Raw genomic sequence first — 25,283 nt, 5'->3', positions numbered from 1 at the left:
CAAAAAGTAACTTAAACAAAAATGTTTTTGTCGCACATTGTAATTTTCCAACAAATTATTTCAGCTGAATTGAAAATTTGAAGGCGGAATAAGCTGTGTCAGAGCTAAATGAAATGTGGCCCTGCCGATAGTGTATGTTATAAATATTATTATTTTATCAAATACTAGACTTAATTTATAATAACACGAACACTAGCTGCTGGGGCTTTCGACTCAAAATAACCATTAATAACGTAAATTTGAAAATTTCTATCGTTATTCGTTCTATCGTTATTCAGAATCGGTATTTGGGTTGTTTTGGGTGAACCAAATTGAAACAAAGAAGGCCAAGCTGATTCTGTCAGCCACCAAGGTCATGACCACAGTTGTTTGTGTTGCACACAGTGTCATTCACATTGATTACCTCGAAAAAGGTAAAACAATCACCTAATATTATTCAAAGCTTTTGGACGGTTTCGACGTTGACTGAAAGCCGAAACGGCCGCATTTGGCCAAGAAGAAAGTGCTGTTCCATCAAGACAATGAACGTGTGCACACTTGTTTGTGATGACCCAAATTCACGCATTGAGATACAAACTTCTACCCCATCCAGCATATTCTCCAGATTTAGCCCCCTGCGACTATTATCTGTTTTCAAACCTAAAGTAATTAAAGGATGATAAGAGATTTGAGTCTAAGAAATAAGTCATTACCGAAACAATCGCGAATTTTGAGAGCCTTGAGAAAAAATCTATTATTTAGAGGAATTAAATAAATTAGAAAAACACTGGACTAAATGGTGATTTGAGTCTAAAAAAGCACCGTTTGCAGATTTAATAAGGGGTGGCCCAGGGGTGCCCTATCCTCCTATTGCTTTCGTTCTTCCTTTGTTGTTGGATTGCTCTGTCATATGCGAAGAGCAAAGTCATGTACAGTGGCGAGCACGTGTGGATACTTGTTTGTCACTTTTGAGTTCAAAGTGGTATAAAAGTGGTAAAAATTTATTAATCGCCAAAATTTTTCAATAATCTATACTCATTTCTACTATACATAAAAAAAAAAACGAAAATTACAATAATAAGTTGTTTATATTTTATATAATTTTTTATTTAAAAAAGTCAATCCCTTAGCTTTAATGACACTTTTAATGCGTCTAGACATTCTTTCAACCAAATTCATAAACATTTCCTTTGAAATATTTTTCCATCCTGTTTCTATCCTGACCAACAGTTCCTCAGGTCCCTTCGGTGCAATATCGTGCTTTGCCTTTGGTTTTTTTTAGCAGATCTCAAAGATTTTCAATCTGATTAAAATCCGGGCTCTGAGCTGGTCACTGCATAAGCTGAATATCCGATTTCTTTGCCAATTTTCTTCGACTTTAGTCGTCTGCTTGCATCTTTTTACGCAAACTAGTTTCTCAGTTTTAAAGCTATCGAGTTAAAACTTTGCGCAGGCCCTTCATTTGTTTGCAGGCACTATAGAAGTCGAAACGGCCGGGATCGGTCGACTATATTCTATAAGTGCCATATAACTGATTGATCGGAAATGCCATAACTTTGGTGTTGTTTAAGTTAGAGGGTTGGGACGAATTTTTTCTAAGAATTCCATTTTGGGCAATATAATACGATCTGCCAAATTTCTTAAGGATCGGCCGACTATATAGACGCCATATATCGGAAATGGAACAACTTTAACTGCAAGGGTATATCAACTTCGGCTCCGCCCGAAGTTAACTTTTCTTTCTTGTTTAATAGTTTCATCGGTCATACAATACGAAAAAAATAACGCACAGATGTATTTGTTATTTTGTGCATCGGTATTGCAGTTTTCTCTGCTTGGGTGTTTGGCACCCCTCCTTTAACGAATTGAGCTCTGCACACAATCAAACTCTGATCAATCAGACCATATCCCTGGATACAAACACCAGGCATACGTCATCTTTCAAAATACGTGTGCCCCTGCAGATGTTCAAGACGATTTGTTCCGCCAGCTTTTGGCCAGAAAATATTTTCGTCCAAGAACATCAGCCAAGTACGGTGAAAAAAAAAATAACCAAACCTGTGGGTGTAAAACTCCCACATGTTACGGCCACTGACCAACCTTCCACCTTATCTTCCTCTGTTTTAAAAAACTAATGTCTTCGCTAACACTTACCTATCAGAATACAAGAGGTTTACATAGTAAACTTTCCAACCTGTATTCTGATAGTTCTTTCTTTGCATCTCACATTATTGTATTTACAGAAACTTGGTTAAAGCCGGAGATCTTAAGCTCCGAAGTTTTTCCTAGTAGGTACACCACTTTTAGATGTGATAGAACTCTGCGAAGAGGAGGAGTGTTAATCTCTGTAGACTCCAAACTCGTTTCTGAAGAGGTAAAATCACAAGAGTTTGGTGACATTGAATTCCTTTGCATCAAAATCACTTTGTCCTATCAATCTTTGTATGTTACCTGTTCTTACATACCACCTTCGTTCGAACCGCCAACATACTGGCAACATTTGTCCGCTATTCGTTTGGTTTTCGATCGTCTGTCTGATGGTGACCAGCTGATAGCTCTGGGTGACTTTAATATCCCAGAATTTATGTGGTCAAATGTTGATAATTCACCGTCTTTACAGCTTAACTCCCACCACGACTTCCCTGTGGGCATGTTTGACATGTCACTCGGGCAAATTAACCACGTCAGAAATTCTTTAGGTCGGCTGCTGGACTAATGTTTCGTTTCCGATCCTGATGGAAATACTCTTTCCAGAACTTTGGCCCTTTCTGACCCTGAGGATCCATATCATCCCACTCTTGAGCTTTCAATTGAAAACAACTCCTTAATTGACCTACTCCTGAGGATCCATATTATCCCATTCTTGAGCTTTCAATTGAAAACAACTCCTTAATTGACCTTAAGTCTTCACTTAAATCTCATAAAGTTCGTTTCTTTCGTAAGTCTGACTTTATGAAATTAAATAAGTTAATTTCGGAATTTGATTGGTCTGATTTACTGGCATGCGATGATATAAACTTAGCATTACAAAAATTTTATTTCACTGTAAACTCATTTTTTGACGTTTGTGTGCCGTGGAAATATCCGTCCGCTTCAACGAATCCGCCTTGGTATACAACTTAAATAATAGTATGAGTAGACTTTTAAATAAACATAGACTATCTGGCTGTACAGTTAGTTATTCAAGACTCTTAGTAGATCGGTCCAATTTCACCGTGTTATGTTATGTTATAGGAGTTATATTCGCCGCTGCAGGATTCAGTTTACTCAGGATCCGAAGCAGTTTTATAACTTTCTAAACACTAAGCGTAAACATGTATCTTTTCCCCCACTGCTTACGTTTGAGAACTCTTATGCGAACACTGATCAGGCAATGGCCGATCTCTTTGCACAGTTTTTTCAAACTACGTATTCACCTAGCAGCAGCTCAGCTCAGCCTTACACTTATGATATCCTTATGATATCGCCAATCTTTCGATCAAAGTGGTGTGTTATCGGATCTTCTTAAGGTCAAGCCCGTGTATTCGCCAGGCCCTGATGGAGTTCCAGGCTGTGTTCTGAAGAACTGCACCGACGCTCAGTGCAAACCGCTCTGATTTCAATAAAGCATTTGACTCTGTTAACCATTCGCTTCTTATAAGTAAACTCAGTCTTTTGGGATTCCCAACTTATCTTCTTATCTGGATTTCGAGCTACTTATCTGGGAGAACCCAACGCGTTTCTTTAAAGATGTTACCTCGCGTTTAGTCCGCGCCACATCTGGGGTGCCCCAAGGAAGCCATCTTGGACCCCTACTTTTTACACTGTTTATTAACGACTTGCCCCTTGCCTTAACTAATTCACTTGTACTTATGTACGCTGATGACGTTAAGCTATGCCTTCAGTATAAATTCACTAGCGCCCAGTCTAGACTTCAATCCGTGTTCGTCCGTAGAGTGTTATGCGGCAACTACGTCAAACTTGAACTCACGGGAGTAACGGTAGGTCCCGGAGTCGTAGTCAAAACCGTAAATAGTCCTGACTAAATTTACCTGGATTCTGCAAGGGACTGCTCGGGTTGGCCAGACGCTTGCTGTGATCAGGCATGAGTTAATGTGCTTGAAGTCCTGGGGTGGTTTTCCTCAAGTACCGGTGGTATGGTGGTTCGGCTGATTCCTTATCGGCCGGTCCTACTGGCGGTCCGTTTCACGGGAGCAATACTCTAAGTAGGTTAGATAGCGCGGGGTCTGCTGGTGGTCCGTTTCACGGGAGCAACACTCGAGCTAGACTGGTATGCCGCGGGGTCTCCTCGTGGTCCGTTTCACGGGAGCAACACTAGAAGTAGACTGGTATGCCGCGGATTCTACTTGTGAACCGTTTTACACAGGATCACTAGAAGTAGGTTGATTTTAAGTGCCGTGGTTCAGACATTGAGTAACGAGACGATTGACTCTGATTTCGGAACTGTCTTTATTTCAGAAGAATAACTCTTATATAAGATGCTAAATTATACATCATTAAATCTAAGAAAGGTCAAAGTTCTGGACGTGCTAAACTAAGGTTAATGCCAGGGTCACCCACCTCTGAGTCTGCTGACTCAGATTGTTTGTTCATGTACTGCTTGCGCATTTCGGCTTAGCTGGCTGGTTTTTACTTGCATCGGTCAGTCGGTCATTCTTCCCGCTGATATGCTGCTTCTGCTTTTGGCGCAGTCTACTAGTGCTGGGTTAATAGGTTGGATATAGTTTTATGCTTATTACTAATTGTTTATAGGTGAGAAAATCGGTTAGTGGGTTTTTATATTGCGACATGCTGATGCATATTGATTGGATCAAATTACTAAGTGTGCATCTAGGGTAGTAGGTCTTGGCACTAAGTGCCAACATTCTCCCCCCCCATTGAGGTACTCAATAATAGGGGCTGTGCGTTGTTGTTGGACCGTCTTAGTGAACCGATGTGTACCCTTGCGATAGAAAATATTGTGTATCTTAAAACTAATTACTAAAAATCTAAAGTTACTACAAAAAAAAATTTTGAATCATGTGGGTGAGATCTCTACCAACGATAATTCTATCCGACCTGTCGTCTCCTTCGCCTTGTTTCGCGCCCTCGTAACCATTCTCCTTGGGCATCCCATGAAGTACTACACCTTTTTTCTGGTTGGTCAGTGCGCATACAGGACTCTTGGTCCTCTCTTGACCTTGCTTCTTGCTCCCTTTCGGAGATGCATGTTACCCATGCCAGATAGGAGGTGACTTCTACTCCTTGAATTTCCTTGGTTACTGGCCCTTTCACTCTGTGCTCTTCAGTTGTGAGTTGACAACCTTGGGCTTGTGGATTGGGGTCCGTCTGCGGCTCTCCTTGTTGATCTTGTCGTGGCTCGTTAGCTTCTTGTTGATCCTCAATGAGTGGGGAACTATGTACTCTTCCGGATTTTACTATTTGCTCCTTGCCGATGCATGCAATCAAACTTTGTCGTGGCTCGTTAGCTTCCGGTGTCCAAGCCGTCGTATTACCGACGACTTGTTCTGCCTTGCTATTAGGAGCTGATTCCGGTCGCACTGGTCCCATCACAATCCATCCAAGCGCGGTATTTTTTAGTAGTGGCTGTCCTTCTCCCAAATATGTCTGTTGTGGCCACATAAGCTGGGAGATGATTTCGGCGCCCAACAACAGATCAATATTCTGGGGCTGCGTGAGATATTTCTTGGCGCTTGAATAGGGTGGGATGGTTGATTGGGCATTATTTCCGGTAGTACAACGACGTTGATTTGATCTTCGAAGTCAGTGGTTAATGATGATAGGGTCACCACAGCCTTTTTTCCTAATCTTGTTGTTGTTCCTCCCAGTGCAGCGATGTTCAGGGTTGATGGCTCCAATTGTAGTCCAAGTGTGTCAGCCATCCTTCTGGTGATTATGTTAATCTGTGATCCAGAATCTAGGAGTGTGCGGCATTGCTGATGGATTCCGGCTGGGCCATGTATTGCCACATGGGCGGTTGGTAAAAGAACGGTGGGCTTATCTGTAAGCAGGGCTGTGGCTGAACACACCAATCGTGATGAACTGGATCGAAGTGGAGCCGCCGACGTATTTTTCTGCATTGTTACTTGACTGGTTGCCTGACGCTCAAGGTTTTCTAACATCTGCTTCAGAGATTGTCGATTGGTTGGATCGGTGACGGCTAGTTCTAGAGCTGACAGCGTGTGTGGATCCAATCTTTCCTCAATGATGTGTATCAAAATTGGGTCCCAGTTGTCTGTTGACACTTTGAGTGCGTCGAGAGTGGCGACCGTTCGGAGCACGGTATCATGTAAGCTGCGCAGCTGGTCCGCTGATCCATTTGTTCTGGGGTGTCCGAAAAGCTCTTGAATCGCGGATTTAATCAACAGCCGTTCATTGTGGTATCGATTCTTTAGTCGTTGCCATGCATCCTGGTAACTGGTCTGTCCGCCAATCGACGTTGCGATTAGGTTTTGTGCTTCACCTGTTACATGATTCTCCAAATGACGGAATTTTACTTCATCACTGTAGTCTTGATCGTGGATGCATTCCGTAAAAATTTCGTAGAATCGTAGCCAATGCCGGTAGTCTCCGTCAAACTTTGGAATTTCTACTGGTGGTATTACAAACGGAGGTGCAATCGCAAGTTTTTGTGTTGATGCTGAAGTTGATTTCGATTCTTCGCTCAAAAACGAAAAATATTCTGCTCGTACAACCTGAAATCTGTCATCGGTGTGTCCATCATTTTTTATGGCTGGTTCCAGGTCGATGAGATCATGGTATCCCGTGACGATTTCCTTCCATAGCTCCTTCATGTGTTGTCTGACGTGTGTGGACACTTCCCGTCCTTCGGTGCGGTTGCACAGCAAGTCTTCCATATCGTCTAATCGTCCTTCATGTCTTCGTTTTAATGATGTTAATCGAAGGTCTTCTCCTTCGTTTCCTCATGATGATTGTGCCTTTGGCTCGAGATTTTCGCCTGTTTTCCGGGGCCTTTGTGACGGGCCTGACACTGATGGGATTCCATCCGAAAATATTGCTTCATATTTTTTCACAAGCTCTTCTAGCGCTTTGGCATTTGTGAAATACTCATTCTCAGGATTTAGTGCTAGCTCCTTGAGCTTGGCATCATTTTTTTTAAACTGGGTCCATGAGTGAGTGAGCTGTCTGAGTTTCTCTTCGAAGTATCCTCCCTTGAGTTTACGCTCTGCAGAGTCCTTAGTGAAGTTTCTTATTAGCCTTTGGATGACTGTGTTGCTTTCAATTTGCTCATCAATGAGCATTTGGATTACGGGGTCTGATTCTGATCCCATTGTTGCAATGTATCTCTCCTCTCTCCTTTTTTTTTTTTTTTTTTTTTTTCTCGTTGAGTTAAATTGCGTTGAGGTTTGTGTTCAAGTTGTGATCCTAAAGGATCACGTCGGGGTCACCAAATGTTCGTCCGTAGAGCGTTATGCGGCAACTACGTCAAACTTGAACTCACGGGAGTAACGGTAGGTCCCGGAGTCGTAGTCAAAACCGTAAATAGTCCTGACTAAATTTACCTGGATTCTGCAAGGGACTGCTCGGGTTGGCCAGACGCTTGCTGTGATCAGGCATGAGTTAATGTGCTTGAAGTCCTGGGGTGGTTTTCCTCAAGTACCGGTGGTATGGTGGTTCGGCTGATTCCTTATCGACCGGTCCTACTGGCGGTCCGTTTCACGGGAGCAACACTCTAAGTAGGTTAGATAGCGCGGGGTCTGCTGGTGGTCCGTTTCACGGGAGCAACACTCGAGCTAGACTGGTATGCCGAGGGGTCTCCTCGTGGTCCGTTTCACGGGAGCAACACGAGAAGTAAGGAGGTGACGCGGGGTCTACTTGTGGTCCGTTTCACGGGAGCAACACTAGAAGTAGACTGGTATGCCGCGGATTCTACTTGTGAACCGTTTTACACAGGATCACTAGAAGTAGGTTGATTTTAAGTGCCGTGGTTCAGACATTGAGTAACGAGACGATTGACTCTGATTTCGGAACTGTCTTTATTTCAGAAGAATAACTCTTATATAAGATGCTAAATTATACATCATTAAATCTAAGAAAGGTCAAAGTTCTGGACGTGCTAAACTAAGGTTAATGCCAGGGTCACCCACCTCTGAGTCTGCTGACTCAGATTGTTTGTTCATGTACTGCTTGCGCATTTCGGCTTAGCTGGCTGGTTTTTACTTGCATCGGTCAGTCGGTCATTCTTCCCGCTGATATGCTGCTTCTGCTTTTGGCGCAGTCTACTAGTGCTGGGTTAATAGGTTGGATATAGTTTTATGCTTATTACTAATTGTTTATAGGTGAGAAAATCGGTTAGTGGGTTTTTATATTGCGACATGCTGATGCATATTGATTGGATCAAATTACTAAGTGTGCATCTAGGGTAGTAGGTCTTGGCACTAGGTGCCAACAATCCGATTTGGATAAACTTCAAAATTGGTGTTTAGCAAATAAGCTAAAGCTTAATGGATCGAAATGTAAACTTATGTCTTTTTACCGATCTAGTCCTCACTAGGCTATGTACTTTCTCTATGGGAACGCCTTAGAACGATTAACTCAGGTTAACGATCTAGGTGTCCTATTAGATTTGAAACTTAAATTTACCGACTATATATCTACCATGGTTAATAAAGCTATGGGTGTGCTTGGTTTTATTAAAAGATGGTCAAAAGAATTTAATGACCCGTACATAACTAAAACGTTATATACATCACTGGTCCGTCTGATTCTTGAGTATGGATCGTGTGTGTGGAGTCCTCAATATGGAGTACACCAAGATCACATTGAATCTGTACAAAAAAACTTCCTTACTTTTGCGCTTAGGGGACTTAATTGGGATGCAAATCTTTACCTCCCCTCTTATCGTAGTAGACTTTTACTAATCAACTTACCATCATTAACAAACCGTAGAACGATGCTGGGTGTCATATTTCTATACAATCTTATTTATGGAAACATAGACAGCCAGCATTTACTAACACGCTTAAATTTTAACGTTCCTAGTAGAAGGACTAGAAACTTTCGTCCTCTACTCCTCAGCCATTGTAGTTCGACGTATGCCCAACACGATCCGTTCAGGGTATTATGTTCGGACTACAATGGTCTCTACCACATCTTGTCACCTTGCTCTACTAACAATCTTAAATCGCTTATATTAACCGCCTTATCTGTGCGGTTACACTCTTCCTCGTGATATCTTTCTCCTACTTTTCGCTTAACTATCTCGGATATATTCCCGCGATTCGAGCCGTACGTCACGCGCCAGCGTCCCTCGGTCGGTTGGACGGGAGGTGGGCTGTACGTATGCAGTGGGAACCGCGCAAACAAACAGAATATGCGGACATAGCCCAGCCCATAGCCCACGATTTCCTAGCCCAGCAGTAATTATTTGCACCTGATAAAAAAAAAAAACTCAATCAGACAATTAAGTTATTAATAGTATTATAATCTATACATTTTCATTTGTTGCTTTCGGATCATTTTATAGCGAGTTTTGCTGAGCTAATCGTGGGTTAAACAATTCGTTAATATTACATTGCACCCGTATCAGTAAAATTTGTATTTTTAATGTACCTAAGACGCATCAGCGATAGGACTGCGGCAAATTATAGCGTGTCTCTCTAGCATGGGCAGTGCCCATTGGGCACCTTTCTTACTGGTGGTTGCCCTAAGGAAGAGGAAAAGATATTTAAAGCTTCATTTCAATTTTTATGTAGTGTTCAAGCATTGAACTTGATAAAAATTCCAAAGGTAGAATGTCAAGAGATCGGACCCATGAAAATACGTGATCTCCTGCAGTCTAAACAAATACTTCTGTGATGTACTTGAACCACTTAAGAAAGGGACCCATAGCATGTCAGCGTGCTATCCGTTAACAAGAAAGGAAAGCTAACTTCGGGCGGAGCCGAAGTTTATATACCCTTGCAGTTCAGTCGCAGTTCGCTAGGTGGCGCCACGCATCTTAAATTATTAGATATGTAGCGGATCGTATATAGTCGGCCGATCCTTATGAAATTTGGCACATTGAATTATTTTTCCCAAAATAGAATCTGTACCAAATCCCATTTTTCTAACTTAAAAAACACCAAAGTTATGCCAATTTCGATCGTTCTATGACAGCTATAGGATATAGTCGGCCGATCCTTATGAAATTTTGTATACAAGATATTTTGGTCAAATATAACATGTGTGGAAAGTCCCAACCCTCTAACTTAAAAAACACCAAAGTTATGGCATTTCCGATCAATCAGTTATATGGCAGCTATAGGATATAGTCGACCGATCCCGGCCGTTCCGACTTATATACAACCTGCAAAGAAAAGAAGGGTGTGTGCAAAGTTTCAACTCGATAGCTTTAAAACTGAGAGACTAGTTTGCGTAGAAACGGGCAGACGGACAGACGGACAGACGGACATGCTCATATCGACTCAGGAGGTGATCCTGATCAAGAATATATATACTTTATAGGGTCGGAGATGTCTCCTTCACTGCGTTGCACACTTTTGACCAAAATTATAATACCCTCTGCAAGGGTATAATAAGTAGTTTTAAATAGATTTAAGATTTTCATTTCTTGTAAGAGAATTTTGTGAAATAAAAACAGTTTTAAAACGAAACTCATTGGAGTAACACCTAATTATTATAAGGGGCTCCTACTTCTACTTTTCGCTTAACTATCTCGGATCTATTCCCGCGATTCGAGCCGTACGTCACGCGGCAGCGTCCCTCGGTCGGTTGTGGTGGGCTGTACGTATGCAGTGGGAACCGCGCAAACAAACAGAATACGCGGACATACATTAAATGTAAATTTATGAGTTTTCGAATTAGAAAAGTTTTTTTATCTTTTGACGTAAGCTCCGAAAGAAATGAGGGTAAAAGAATGTTGGTTTGTTCTGGACTTAGGTTCAGGGAAGATCGACGGTTATGGAGAAAGTGAAATTTAGATGGAGAATTTTTGCTTCCGGCCTAAATCCAGAGATGTTAATTGAACTTCCAAGCTGCGCTATTGAGAAGTCTGTAAACTGTTCAATGGAATCACTATATTTTCAAAGAGGTGGATCAAATCTATTATTACAATGGTGGCAATGCCCGGAGAAGACCACACAATTCCGTTATCATACAGACCAAAAAGCTTTTTATATCATTGTTCTAAATTGTTCAAAAACCATGGAACCATTGATCAAGTAAACAGAGTAACATCAGAAATACGACCACCTTTCGTTTTAGAAATTTCTCGTCGTTTTTCAAGCCTTTGACCGTGTCTGGCTTCATGGTCTCATGGTGTGACTCGCGCAAAAAAAAAATACCAACGTTTATGACCAATGATCCCTAAGCTAACGAAGTAACGCACCTCGGCTTCCACGTCGAAAGAAAGTTAACCGGGCGTAGGCATATCGAATGTCAAAAGGTGCACTTAAAACTAAAAGCTACTAGCCTCAAGCAGTTACCATATCTTTGAAATACTCATCCAAAGTTGAAATCTCCGATTTTATACATTAATTTTTGGTTTTCTAAGATTTTTACCCAAACATTTTCCTACGGAAGATTTTTATTTTCTTATTGAAATCAGTAGATCATACCAAGTTTTAGTTTTGGATTTAAGGGAAAACTATTTTTATAAAATAGTTTTATTTAGTCTATTTAAATAAAATAATTTTATTGAATTTATTATAGGTGGTTAAACAATATTTTCGTCAATTAAATTGGAGTTTTTAATCTCATATTTTCAAAAGGTCATGGCTACCTATAATTTCTGTAAAGCTTTACTAAACAAGCTGAACCTGCAATAGATACGTTTTGAACATAGAAACAGTTTTAGATAGCCTTGACTAAAATAAAGGAGAAATAAAGACACGCATTCCGTTGAATATTTTTTTATTTTTTAAAGAAGTTTTTATTCGATTTTATAAAAAAGTTTTCGCGGTACCCCTAAAAGAAGAAAATGTTACCATATTTTGAATTATTATGACCGTGCAAATGCAACAAAATAAATAAAAAATTAAAATTTTATACATTTGATACAAAAAAATATAAATATTTAGAAAGATATACCCTTGCAGTTCAGTCGCAGTCCGCTAGGTGGCGCCACGTATCTTATGTTATTAGATATATAGCGGATCGTATGTAGCCGGCCGATCCTTATGAAATTTTGTACATAAGATATTTTTTTGTATTATGTCAAATATAACATGTGTGGAAAGTCCCAACTAAAGTTATGCCATTTCAGATCAATCAGTTAAATGGCAGCCGGCCGTTCCGACTTATATACTACCTGCAAGGAAAAAACGGATGTGTGCACAGACAGACAGACAGACAGACAGACAGACAGACAGACAGACAGACAGACAGACAGACAGACAGACAGACAGACAGACAGACAGACAGACAGACAGACAGACAGACAGACAGACAGACAGACAGACAGACAGACAGACAGACAGACAGACAGACAGACAGACAGACAGACAGACAGACAGACAGACAGACAGACAGACAGACAGACAGACAGACAGACAGACAGACAGACAGACAGACAGACAGACAGACAGACAGACAGACAGACAGACAGACAGACAGACAGACAGACAGACAGACAGACAGACAGACAGACAGACAGACAGACAGACAGACAGACAGACAGACAGACAGACAGACAGACAGACAGACAGACAGACAGACAGACAGACAGACAGACAGACAGACAGACAGACAGACAGACAGACAGACAGACAGACAGACAGACAGACAGACAGACAGACAGACAGACAGACAGACAGACAGACAGACAGACAGACAGACAGACAGACAGACAGACAGACAGACAGACAGACAGACAGACAGACAGACAGACAGACAGACAGACAGACAGACAGACAGACAGACAGACAGACAGACAGACAGACAGACAGACAGACAGACAGACAGACAGACAGACAGACAGACAGACAGACAGACAGACAGACAGACAGACAGACAGACAGACAGACAGACAGACAGACAGACAGACAGACAGACAGACAGACAGACAGACAGACAGACAGACAGACAGACAGACAGACAGACAGACAGACAGACAGACAGACAGACAGACAGACAGACAGACAGACAGACAGACAGACAGACAGACAGACAGACAGACAGACAGACAGACAGACAGACAGACAGACAGACAGACAGACAGACAGACAGACAGACAGACAGACAGACAGACAGACAGACAGACAGACAGACAGACAGACAGACAGACAGACAGACAGACAGACAGACAGACAGACAGACAGACAGACAGACAGACAGACAGACAGACAGACAGACAGACAGACAGACAGACAGACAGACAGACAGACAGACAGACAGACAGACAGACAGACAGACAGACAGACAGACAGACAGACAGACAGACAGACAGACAGACAGACAGACAGACAGACAGACAGACAGACAGACAGACAGACAGACAGACAGACAGACAGACAGACAGACAGACAGACAGACAGACAGACAGACAGACAGACAGACAGACAGACAGACAGACAGACAGACAGACAGACAGACAGACAGACAGACAGACAGACAGACAGACAGACAGACAGACAGACAGACAGACAGACAGACAGACAGACAGACAGACAGACAGACAGACAGACAGACAGACAGACAGACAGACAGACAGACAGACAGACAGACAGACAGACAGACAGACAGACAGACAGACAGACAGACAGACAGACAGACAGACAGACAGACAGACAGACAGACAGACAGACAGACAGACAGACAGACAGACAGACAGACAGACAGACAGACAGACAGATATATATCGACTTATATCGACTTTAGAAATTTTGAAAAAAAAAATCGTCTTAGTCTTCATCTACATTAAGGATTTAATGCATTAACTTAATAATGTGGATTTTTGTAATTTTGGCAAATGAGCGAGAAAATTTGATTAAGACAAAAAGACATTATATCACTTATATTTGGGGCCCTTTTTAGTTCATTAAAAATCAGCTGATAAATTTATTGTGGTCTCAATTGCTGTTAATAATTGCTAACTACTACTATTGAATTGTTGAAACGCGTTCTTATATGAAGAAGAGTAGAAATAAATTTTTTTTCATGGTATTATCTGAGAATAAAAACTTTGGAAGTCGGAGATTTCGACTATATTTTTCTTTAATTACTCTCAATAATCTTTAATATATTATTTTTTTATTCAATATTCTTCTTTTCTTTTTCCTTTTTTTTAGTTAATACTATGGATACTACTCCAATTGTCAAGACCCTTCATTTAAACGGTACATTTTATAATTTATTAATTTATGTTCGCTAATTAAGGTTTTTGTTTAACTAAAAAGTTTTTAATATACCCATATGTACATCAAAGTACATATACATATGTAAATCAATGTACATATACAATTTACAATGTACATCAATATGTGATGTGATGTACAATTGCATTTAACTTCACACAAATAATACCAGATGTTTGCCCTTTACCAAATAGAATACGGTGGATTTATGAATTACACAGTGCAACAGTGATTCTGAACTTTTAAAGTGAGGGACTTTTTTGCGCTTAAAAATTCCTGAACGCGTTTTTTTAAACCGATTTCAAAATTGCCGGTATTTTTCAATAGTTTAAGATTTTAGCTTTTGAAAAAAAATATATCTTCGATTTTTTTAAACAATAAGGAAAACATTTTTACACAAGAAACTTAAATTTTCGACTTTTATTCGTGTTTTTCGGATTTTGACGCCAGTTTTTCGGTACAATTTACAAAATATTCTGTCATTCATGCCACATATCAATGTTGTCTCATTAATTCTGAATACAACAAGACAAATTTCATCCAACAATTATGAAAATTGTTGAAGTTATAACGCTTTTCCCAAAAAAAGTCAATTCTTGCGAGCGCTCCGGGGTAACAATGTGTATAAGAATAAGAGAATATTCCTTTCTTCTGACAAAAATTCGGTCATTCAATGTTGTCTCATTAATTCTGAATAAAACTTTGCACACATCCTTTTTTCCTTGCAGGTAGTATATAAGTCGGAACGGCCGGGATCGGTCGTCTATATCCCATAGCTGCCATATAACTGATTGATCGGAAACGCCATAACTTTGGTGTTTTTTAAGTTAAAGGGTTGGGACTTTCCACACATGTTATATTTGAATATAATATAATTCATGTGTTCCAAAATATCTTATGTACAAAATTTCATAAGGATCGGCCGACTATATCCTATAGCTGTCATAGAACGATCGGAATTGGCATAACTTTGATGTTTTTTAAGTTAGAAAGATGGGACTTGGTACGGATCCTTTTTTGGACAAAATAATTTGATTTGCCAAATTTCATAAGGATCGTCCGACTATATCCTATAGCGCCATATAACTGAACGATCAGAAATGGCAAAACTGCAAGGGTATATCAACTTCGGCTCCGCCCGAAGTTAGCTTTCCTTTCTTGTTAAAATGTATGTGTACCAACAAAAATTAAAAAATGGTATCTAGCAGTTACCATATTTTTGGAATATTCATCCAAAGTTGAAATCTCCGATTTTTTACATTAATTTTTGGTCTTCTATGATTTTTTCCCAAACATTTTCCTATAGAAGATTTTTATTTTCTTATTGAAATCAGTAGATCTTTATTATTTTTTTTTTTTTGTTTTGCGCGGTTCCCACTGCATTGAGGACTCCAGACACACGATCCATACACAAGAATCGGACGGACCAGTGATGTATATAACGGTTTAGTTATGTACGGGTCATTAAATTCTTTTGACCATCTCTTAATAAAACCAAGCACACCCATAGCGTTATTAACCATGGTAGATATATGGTCGGTAAATTTAAGTTTCAAATCTAATAGGACACCTAGATCGTTAACCTGAGTTAATCGTTCTAAGGCGTTCCCATAGAGAAAGTACATAGCCTAGTGAGGACTAGATCGGTAAAAAGACATAAGTTTACATTTCGATCCATTAAGCTTTAGGTTATTTGCTAAACACCAATTTTGAAGTTTATCCAAATTGGATTGAAGTCTAGACTGGGCGCTAGTGAATTTATACTGAAGGCATAGCTTAACGTCATCAGCGTACATAAGTACAAGTGAATTAGTTAAGGCAAGGGGCAAGTCGTTAATAAACAGTGTAAAAAGTAGGGGTACAAGATGGCTTCCTTGGGGCACCCCAGATGTGGCGCGGACTAAACGCGAGGTAACATCTTTAAAGAAACGCGTTGGGTTCTCCCAGATAAGTAGCTCGAAATCCAGATAAGAAGATAAGTTGGGAATCCCAAAAGACTGAGTTTACTTATAAGAAGCGAATGGTTAACAGAGTCAAATGCTTTATTGAAATCAGAGCGGTTTGCACTGAGCCTCGGTGCAGTTCTTCAGAACACAGCCTGGAACTCCATCAGGGCCTGGCGAATACACGGGCTTGACCTTAAGAAGATCCGATAACACACCACTTTGATCGAAAGATTGGCGATATCATAAGGATATCATAAGTGTAAGGCTGAGCTGAGCTGCTGCTAGGTGAATACGTAGTTTGAAAAAACTGTGCAAAGAGATCGGCCATTGCCTGATCAGTGTTCGCATAAGAGTTCTCAAACGTAAGCATTGGGAGAAAAGATACATGTTTACGCTTAGTGTTTAGAAAGTTATAAAACTGCTTCGGATCCTGAGTAAACTGAATCCTGCAGCGGCGAATATAACTCCTATAACATAACATAACACGGTGAAATTGGACCGATCTACTAAGAGTCTTGAATAACTAACTGTACAGCCAGATAGTCTATGTTTATTTAAAAGTCTACTCATACTATTATTTAAGTTGTATACCAAAGCGGATTCGTTGAAGCGGACGGATATTTCCACGGCACACAAACGTCAAAAAATGAGTTTACAGTGAAATAAAATTTTTGTAATGCTAAGTTTATATCATCGCATGCCAGTAAATCAGACCAATCAAATTCCGAAATTAACTTATTTAATTTCATAAAGTCAGCCTTACGAAAGAAACGAACTTTATGAGATTTAAGTGAAGACTTAAGGTCAATTAAGGAGTTGTTTTCAATTGAAAGCTCAAGAGTGGGATGATATGGATCCTCAGGGTCAGAAAGGGCCAAAGTTCTGGAAAGAGTATTTCCATCAGGATCAGAAACGAAACATTAGTCCAGCAGCCGACCTAAAGAATTTCTGACGTGGTTAATTTGCCCGAGTGACATGTCAAACATGCCCACAGGGAAGTCGTGGTGGGAGTTAAGCTGTAAAGACGGTGAATTATCAACATTTGACCACATAAGTTCTGGGATATTAAAGTCACCCAGAGCTATCAGCTGGTCACCATCAGACAGACGATCGAAAACCAAACGAATAGCGGACAAATGTTGCCAGTATGTTGTCGGTTCGAACGAAGGTGGTATGTAAGAACAGGTAACATACAAAGATTGATAGGACAAAGTGATTTTGATGCAAAGGAATTCAATGTCACCAAACTCTTGTGATTTTACCTCTTCAGAAACGAGTTTGGAGTCTACAGAGATTAACACTCCTCCTCTTCGCAGAGTTCTATCACATCTAAAAGTGGTGTACCTACTAGGAAAAACTTCGGAGCTTAAGATCTCCGGCTTTAACCAAGTTTCTGTAAATACAATAATGTGAGATGCAAAGAAAGAACTATCAGAATACAGGTTGGAAAGTTTACTATGTAAACCTCTTGTATTCTGATAGGTAAGTGTTAGCGAAGACATTAGTTTTTTAAAACAGAGGAAGATGAAGTGGAAGGTTGGTCAGTGGCCGTAACATGTGGGAGTTTTACACCCACAGGTTTGGTTATTTTTTTTTTCACCGTACTTGGCTGATGTCCTTGGACGAAAATATTTTCAGGCCAAATGCTGGCGGAACAAATCGTCTTGAACATCTGCAAGGGCCCACGTATTTTGAAAGATGACGTGTGCCTGGTTTATAAATATTTAAATTTTGTAATGTCCACCACCTTTATGTCGACTTTTGTTTTGGCTTTTATGTAAGCCGAGATATCAGTCTCAGAAGTATCAGGGGCAAGCCGGGAAACAAAAATATGTTTCGATGGTGGGATCACCTGCAATGGTTTTGGTGCCGCCGCAACTAGTACAGCGGCATCAGTACGTACCGGGGGTCCGGACGGTTGATTGCCCTGTTTGGTGACTGTTACAGGGGTTTGAATTATTGGGTCTGGGATCACTTGAAGCGATGCCACAGAGGACATATCGGACAATTGCTCATTAATCCTGAGATATTCGGAAGCCGAATTTTTCTCAGGTCCGGCCCTTGGGGTGGCCAGAAATATAAGCGGCTGCATAGTTGTCGGCTGAGCAGGCTGAAGATTATTCGCCACAAGCACATCACTAAAAGAGGATTTTTTATGCTTTGGAGACTCATTTAGTAGTTGAAGACTACTAAACTGTGTATCGAGCGCACAGAGTTGGTCATTGATTTTTCGAAAACCACTAATCAACTTCTTGAAACCGCTTTTAGTCTGCCTCATGAACTATCTCATTTCTTCCTGAACAGCACGATAACCGCATCCGAGATTGCATCCGAAACTGAGGCCGTGAACCCGGCACACTTAGCGTGTAAAACGTTTTCACAGAGCCAGCAGTGGATGGTAGGCTGGGAAGACGAGTTTGTCTTATTACAAGACTTCAATGCACAGACCAATTTATATTCCATAATTATTAAGATTTTAAATAATTCATTTATTAAAAATTATTAAAATTTCAATAATTAAGGGGGCAGGATGGTTTGAGACTTAAAAAAAAATTTTTTTTTTTTAATTTTTTATATTATAGAACATTATCTCAGAAATATCCTGTGAAAGTTTCATATCGATCGGACTAAAGCTCGCTGAGATACCGATTTTCTAGTTTCTTTCTCTCCATATACTTTCAATTGCTTTTAAAACTTTAGAGGCGTTTTTCTCAAAAAAACTTTTTCAAGTCGGTGCGAAACGTAACTCAAAAAGTAATGCTCGGATCTAAATAAAATTTTGCACACATCTTTAATACAATAAATACTTGCGGATGAACGAACCCTTTTTTTTTTTTGTAAATTTTTTTTTTTTACCATTTTTACGGGAAATATTGGGCTGAGTTTTATGAAAAAATGGTACCTCCGACTTTAGAACCGCGCCAAAAATTCAAAATCGCATATTTTTCAAAATGGTTTCATTCATCCGCACAAGAAACTAATATTTTAAGTAAATCAATTCAATTTTTTCATTTCCGATAACACTGTAAGGCCAGACTTTACGCACCGCAAGAGACCAATTTTTGGAAGCGACTCCGGCCGACTGCCCGTCACGGGATAAATAATAATTATTTCTTAACAAAAAAATTCCTAGATACTCTCCAAATATAGCCATGTATCGTGTAAAAAAATTGAATAATTGTAATCACTCAGAAATGAAAAACAAAATCGCAAAAATCTGCTATTTTTCAGCCTCTGAAACCATCCTGCCCCCTTAATTTATTAATAGTATTGATGAACCTTGTACCACTGTACCAGGGAAACGAAAGGGGGAGATTAAAGAAAGCAGTTAGTGCGAGTTAGTAAAATGCAAATAATAGAGATAAGAATCTCTATTGAGCGAGAAATAGGAGCAATAGAATAGAAGCAACACCGTAAGAGATGAAGAAGAAGAGCAGGGCTATGTTTGGAAGAAAAATTTATAAAATTATTATTTTACCTCCAAATATATCACTGCACACGCGAAGCGATACGGATCTATGAATTTCAATAATTTATTATTTTTATTTTTTTTAAGTGAATAGAAATAAACATCGATTGTTTATGCAAATCTAATAAGCAAATTTTATGACAACGCAGTGCGCACAAAAAAAAAACACGTCCGTCCGCTTTGAGATAAAGAGAAGAGATTGATCTTAACATGTTTTAATTTTGGACTTAAGGAAAAACTCGAAATAATTTTATAGAATTTATTATGGTTAGTTAAACAAGATTTTCTTCAATTAAAAAGGAGTTTTTAATCTCATTTTCAAAAAGTCATAGCTATCTATAACTGTTTCTATGTTCAAAACGTATCTTTTGCCAGCTCAGCTGGTTTAGTAAAGCTTTACAGAAATAGACTAGAATAGATAGCCACGACTTTTTGAAAATATGAGATTAAAAACTCCAATTTAATTAAAGAAAATATTGTTTAACCACTTATAATAAACTCAATAAAATTTTTTCGAGTTTTCCCTTAAATCCAAAATTTTACTACTTATTCATTTACTGATTTCAATAAGAAAATAAAAATCTTCTATAGGAAAATGTTTGGGGAAAAATCATAGAAGACCAAAAATTAATGTAAAAAATCTGAGATTTCAACTTTGGATGAGTATTCCAAAGATATGGTAACTGCCAGATACCATTTTTTAATTTTAGTTGGTACACATATATTTCAAAAATGATATGCACTAAAAACGATGATGGTCAACGCTATTACACGGCCAAAATAATTCAATATATGGTAAAATTTGATCAATTTCTTCTCTAAGGTATACCGCGGAAACTGTGGGTGATAGAACCTATGTTTGTTCTGGACTTTGGTTCGTGGGAGCATAAAGGTTATGGAGCAGGTAAAATTATGCGTGGAGAAAAAAAAGTTAGAAATTGTCGGCCTGTGTAATCTTTATTTATTTCTACTATACATAAAAAAACAGAAATTCAAATAAAAAGTGGTTTATATTTTATATTTTTTTTTTTCACGTTTGCGCTTTTTATACCCTTGCAGAGGGTATTATAATTTTGGTCAAAAGTGTGCAACGCAGTGAAGGAGACATCTCCGACCCTATAAAGTATATATATTCTTGATCAGGATCACCTCCTGAGTCGATATGAGCATGTCCGTCTGTCCGTCTGTCTGTCTGTCTGTTTCTACGCAAAACTAGTCTCTCAGTTTTAAAGCTATCGAGTTGAAACTTTGCAAACACCCTTCTTTCTGTTGCAGGCAGTACATAAGTCGGAACGGCCGGGATCGGTCGACTATATCCTATAGCTGCCATATAACTGATTGATCGGAAATTCCATAACTTCGTTGATTTTTAAGATAGAGGGTTGGGACTTTCCACACATATTATATTTGACCAAAATATCTTATGTACAAAATTTCATAAGGATCGGCTGACTATATCCTATAGCTGTCATACAACGATCGGAATTGGCATAACTTTGGTGATTTTTAAGTTAGAAAGATGGGACTTGGTACAGATTCTATTTTGGACAAAATAAGGATCATAAGGACAGCACGCAGAGTTCTGCACAAGATCGGCCTGACATCGTTATTTAAACAGAATAAACCTGCACCATCTGAGCAAAAAATGAAGCACCACGTTTTAAAATACGGACGGAAGGACACTGGAAAAAAGTCAGTAATATGATCAGACGAGACCAAAATGAACCGCTTTCAGTTAAATAGTAAGGAATAATAGAGGCAGCGGCCACAGAGAAATTAAAAAACCTTAAATTACCAAAACCATAAAGCGTGGAGGAGGAGATTTAATGGTGTGGGGCTGCTTTACGTGGTGAAACAATGGCCAATTGTTTAAAATCAATTTTAATCAAACACAATCACATTTGAAACATACACTAATTAAAATTTATTTCTAAAATTTTTTTTTTCTAGTAACAACGCCATTGTTTGGGCATAACAGAAGCTACGTCGATCCACATACATATGAAGACCCAAATCAGGCAATAAAAGAGTTCGCTCGTGAAATTGATGCGAACTATATTACTATAGAAGCTATTATTGGTTAGTGCTTAAAAATTAGTAATTGTTAGTATTAAAAATTTTCCACTTATTTTATTAGGTGGAGGTGAATTTGGAGATGTTTGCCGTGGTCGTCTAAAAATTCCGCCTAATTTTGTACAGGACATTGACGTTGCCATAAAGACTTTAAAACCAGGTAAGTGATTCGCGTTGGATTCGTAGAGGGAAACTTTATCAATTTCTTTTGTGAGTCTTCATCTAATTTGTCTATGGCAATAGAAGTCTTTCGATTTTTGGGTCCCCAAAATTTGGACTAGAAATTTTCGTGTTTGCTTTGCACCTTTGGCCTAGTTTCTCAGTAAATGTTTTAGTTTAGTTTAGGGATTTTTTTATACCCTTGCAGAGGGTATTATAATTTTGGTCAAAAGTGTGCAACGCAGTGAAGGAGACATCTCCGACCATATAAAGTATATATATTCTTGATCAGGATCACCTCCTGAGTCGATATGAGCATGTCCGTCTGTCCGTCTGTCTGTTTCTACGCAAACTAGTCTCTCAGTTTTAAAGCTATCGAGTTGAAACTTTGCACACATCCTTCTTTCCTTTGCAGGCAGTATATAAGTCGGAACGGCCGGGATCGGTCGACTATATCCTATAGCTGCCATATAACTGATTGATCGGAGATGCCATAACTTTGGTGTTTTTTAAGTTAGAGGGTTGGGACTTTCCACACATGTTATATTTGACCAAAATATCTTATGTACAAAATTTCGTAAGGATCGGCCGACTATATCCTATAGCTGTCATAGAACGATCGAAATTGGCATAACTTTGGTGTTTTTTAACTTAGAAAGATGGGATTTGGTACAGATTCTATTTGGGAAAACAATCTGATCTCCCAATTTTCATAAGGATCGGCCGACTATAAACGATCCGCTATATATCTAATAAAATAATATGGGTGGCGCCACCTAGCGGACTGCGACTGAACTGCAAGGGTATATCAACTTCGGCTCCGCCCGAAGTTAGCTTTCCTTTCTTGTTTTTAATTGTCTTAATTAGTTACAAATAGGTTAATAGATGTTGGTTCCAATATCTGCATTCCTAGTTTCGGTTTAATGGTCTTCAAAGACTTAAATATTAAAAAAGCCCTATTAGAAACTATGAGAGTTTCAATATCCAATAAATGTTCTTATAAAAATGTTGGAAATAGCCCCAAGCGTGTTTCGATCGTCAGTTACATATATAGCAGGTGTAGGACATAGTCGTCCGATCCATATGAAATTTGCCAGATCGGAATAGGTTGCCCCAAAATGAAAAGCGTAGAAAATCCCATTCATCTAGATTAAAAACAACAAAGTTATGCCAATTCTGATCATTCAGTTATATGATAGCTATAGGATATAGTTGGCCGATCCTTATGAAATTTGTCCCAACTCTCTAACTTACCAAAGTTATGGCATTTCCGATCAACCAGTTATATGGCAGCTCTATGATATATTCGACTGATTCAGGCTTTTTTACTGCCTGCAACCAAAAGAAGAATGTGTGCAAAGTTTCAAATCGTTAGCTTTAAAACTGAGGGACTATAATGCGTAGAAACTTTGCACACACCCTTCTTTCTGTTGCAGGAAGTACATAAGTCGGAACGGTCGGGATTGGTCGACTATATCCCATAGCTGCCATATAACTGATTAATCGGAAATGCCATAACTTCGTTTTTTTTAAAGTTAGAAGGATGGGACTTTATACGCATTCTAATTTGGGCTAACTTATATATCTGCCAAATTTCGTAAGGATCGGCCGTCTATATCCTATAGCTGCCATATAACTGATTGATCGGGAATGCCATAACTTGGTTGTTTTTCAAGTTAGAAGGATGGGAGTTTCAAGGGATTCCTCTTCCTTTTCTTATATCTAATAATATAAGATGCGGGGCGCCACCTAGCGGACTGCGACTCAACTGCAAGGGTATATAAACTTCGGCTCCGCCCGAAGTTTCCTTTCTTGTTTTAATGTCAATTTAATCTATCTATATATATATATCTATCTATATATAATCTATCTATCATAGGATCTTCAGAAAAAGCACGCTGCGACTTTTTAACTGAGGCTTCTATTATGGGGCAATTTGACCATCCTAATGTTATTTATTTGCAAGGGGTTGTAACTAGATCCAATCCAGTTATGATCATAACTGAGTACATGGAAAATGGTAGCTTGGATACATTTTTACGCGTAAACGATGGAAAATTTCAAACTTTACAATTGATTATAATGCTTCGAGGAATTTCCAGTGGTATGGCTTATCTTAGTGATATGAATTACGTTCATAGAGACTTAGCCGCCCGAAACGTACTCGTGAATTCACTATTAATTTGTAAAATTGCGGATTTTGGACTGTCACGAGAAATTGAGAATGCCAGTGATGCCTACACCACAAGAGTAAGTTAAATGAGTGTAAATATGGCAGTATTTTATAAGGTTTCCAAACAACTAATTTTGCATGATAATGATGCCTACACCACAAGAGAAAGTTAAATGAGTGTAAATATGGCAGTATTTTGTAAGGTTTCCAAACAACTAATTTTTTCTCAGACTTCTTTTAACATATTCTAAGTTTAATTTTTTCCCCCGAATATAATTCTACCTTCATTATAAATTTTGGATCTTATGTTTTTATAACCCGGCGGGTATGTTTTTTTTTATATGCGGCTCCATCTCCCTTCACGAGTTTTGCCTATCGGAAACTATCAAGGATCATTCCTCCATGTTCTCCAGATTTTGTCGGACTATAGGACGCATAAGTAATGACTGCCAGGCATCCCTGGTACTAATATGTTTGCAAATAAGGAAAATATGATTATTTGTACCTTACAAGATTTATCACCTTTGCTAAGAAATCTTCTTCGGTCTATTATAATATTATCAAATGAAAATTGAAAAACTTTGGAACTAAATCACTAAGAGTAAAAAAAATTCGTAAGAAGTACCATTAAATCTTCCCCCTCGTTGAGTTAGGAAGTAACTTAATATCAAAAAAAAAATGATTATTTGGCTATACTCTCGGAGAGAAACCTAAAAGAATCTCTTTTTCATGTAGACGCTTGAGCGTATTCAAAAGAAGGGAGTTTGCATACGAATTATAATAATAATTGTGTCATTTTCGATCATTCAGTTTTAAAATTTAAACAAATATTCTCTTGCAATTAACTAGCAGCTTATATTATTATATATACACTCATGGACAAAATAATAGGTGTGTTTTTTTTTCATTTTTAACTTTTTATTTCTAAGTCATGCTTTCTCCAATCAACTTAAAACAAAGTTTTTTTAAAACTTTTATTAATTGTCTTAAAAAAAAAAAAGAAACAATACTATAAACCTTTTCATTAACAACAGAAGTCGATTTTTTTCCAAATTGGACATTTTTGGCTGGACACAATAATAGGTGTAAGGAACTAAACGTTTAAACTAAATGGATATTTCACTATTTTTGATCTTTTTGAACATTAAGTTGAGTATGTAGCAGTTAGT

At 38.8% G+C, this 25,283-nt stretch overlaps 1 protein-coding gene across 6 annotated transcripts in view; it reads left to right on the top strand.

The window, feature by feature from the left end:
- Window positions 1-25,283, top strand: part of LOC6505492 (ephrin type-B receptor 3) — a 75,527-nt gene that overhangs the window by 35,745 nt on the left and 14,499 nt on the right. For 4 of the 6 annotated variants that reach the window (XM_001966230.4, XM_032455894.2, XM_032455895.2 and 1 more), the window contains 4 exons: window positions 14,229-14,276; window positions 21,660-21,788; window positions 21,847-21,942; window positions 23,821-24,191. In XM_001966230.4, the coding sequence (XP_001966266.1) occupies window positions 14,229-14,276; window positions 21,660-21,788; window positions 21,847-21,942; window positions 23,821-24,191 (644 nt within the window). The remainder of the gene's footprint in view (window positions 1-14,228; window positions 14,277-21,659; window positions 21,789-21,846; window positions 21,943-23,820; window positions 24,192-25,283) is intronic. The other 2 variants (XM_014904429.3, XM_014904431.3) reach the window with 2 other exon arrangements.

This window comes from Drosophila ananassae, assembly GCF_017639315.1.
Source record: "Drosophila ananassae strain 14024-0371.13 chromosome 4 unlocalized genomic scaffold, ASM1763931v2 tig00000054, whole genome shotgun sequence".
Taxonomy (NCBI): Eukaryota; Metazoa; Arthropoda; class Insecta; order Diptera; family Drosophilidae; genus Drosophila; species Drosophila ananassae.
Note: the sequence above shows the minus strand (reverse complement) of the source record. Positions and strands in the feature narration are given on the sequence as shown.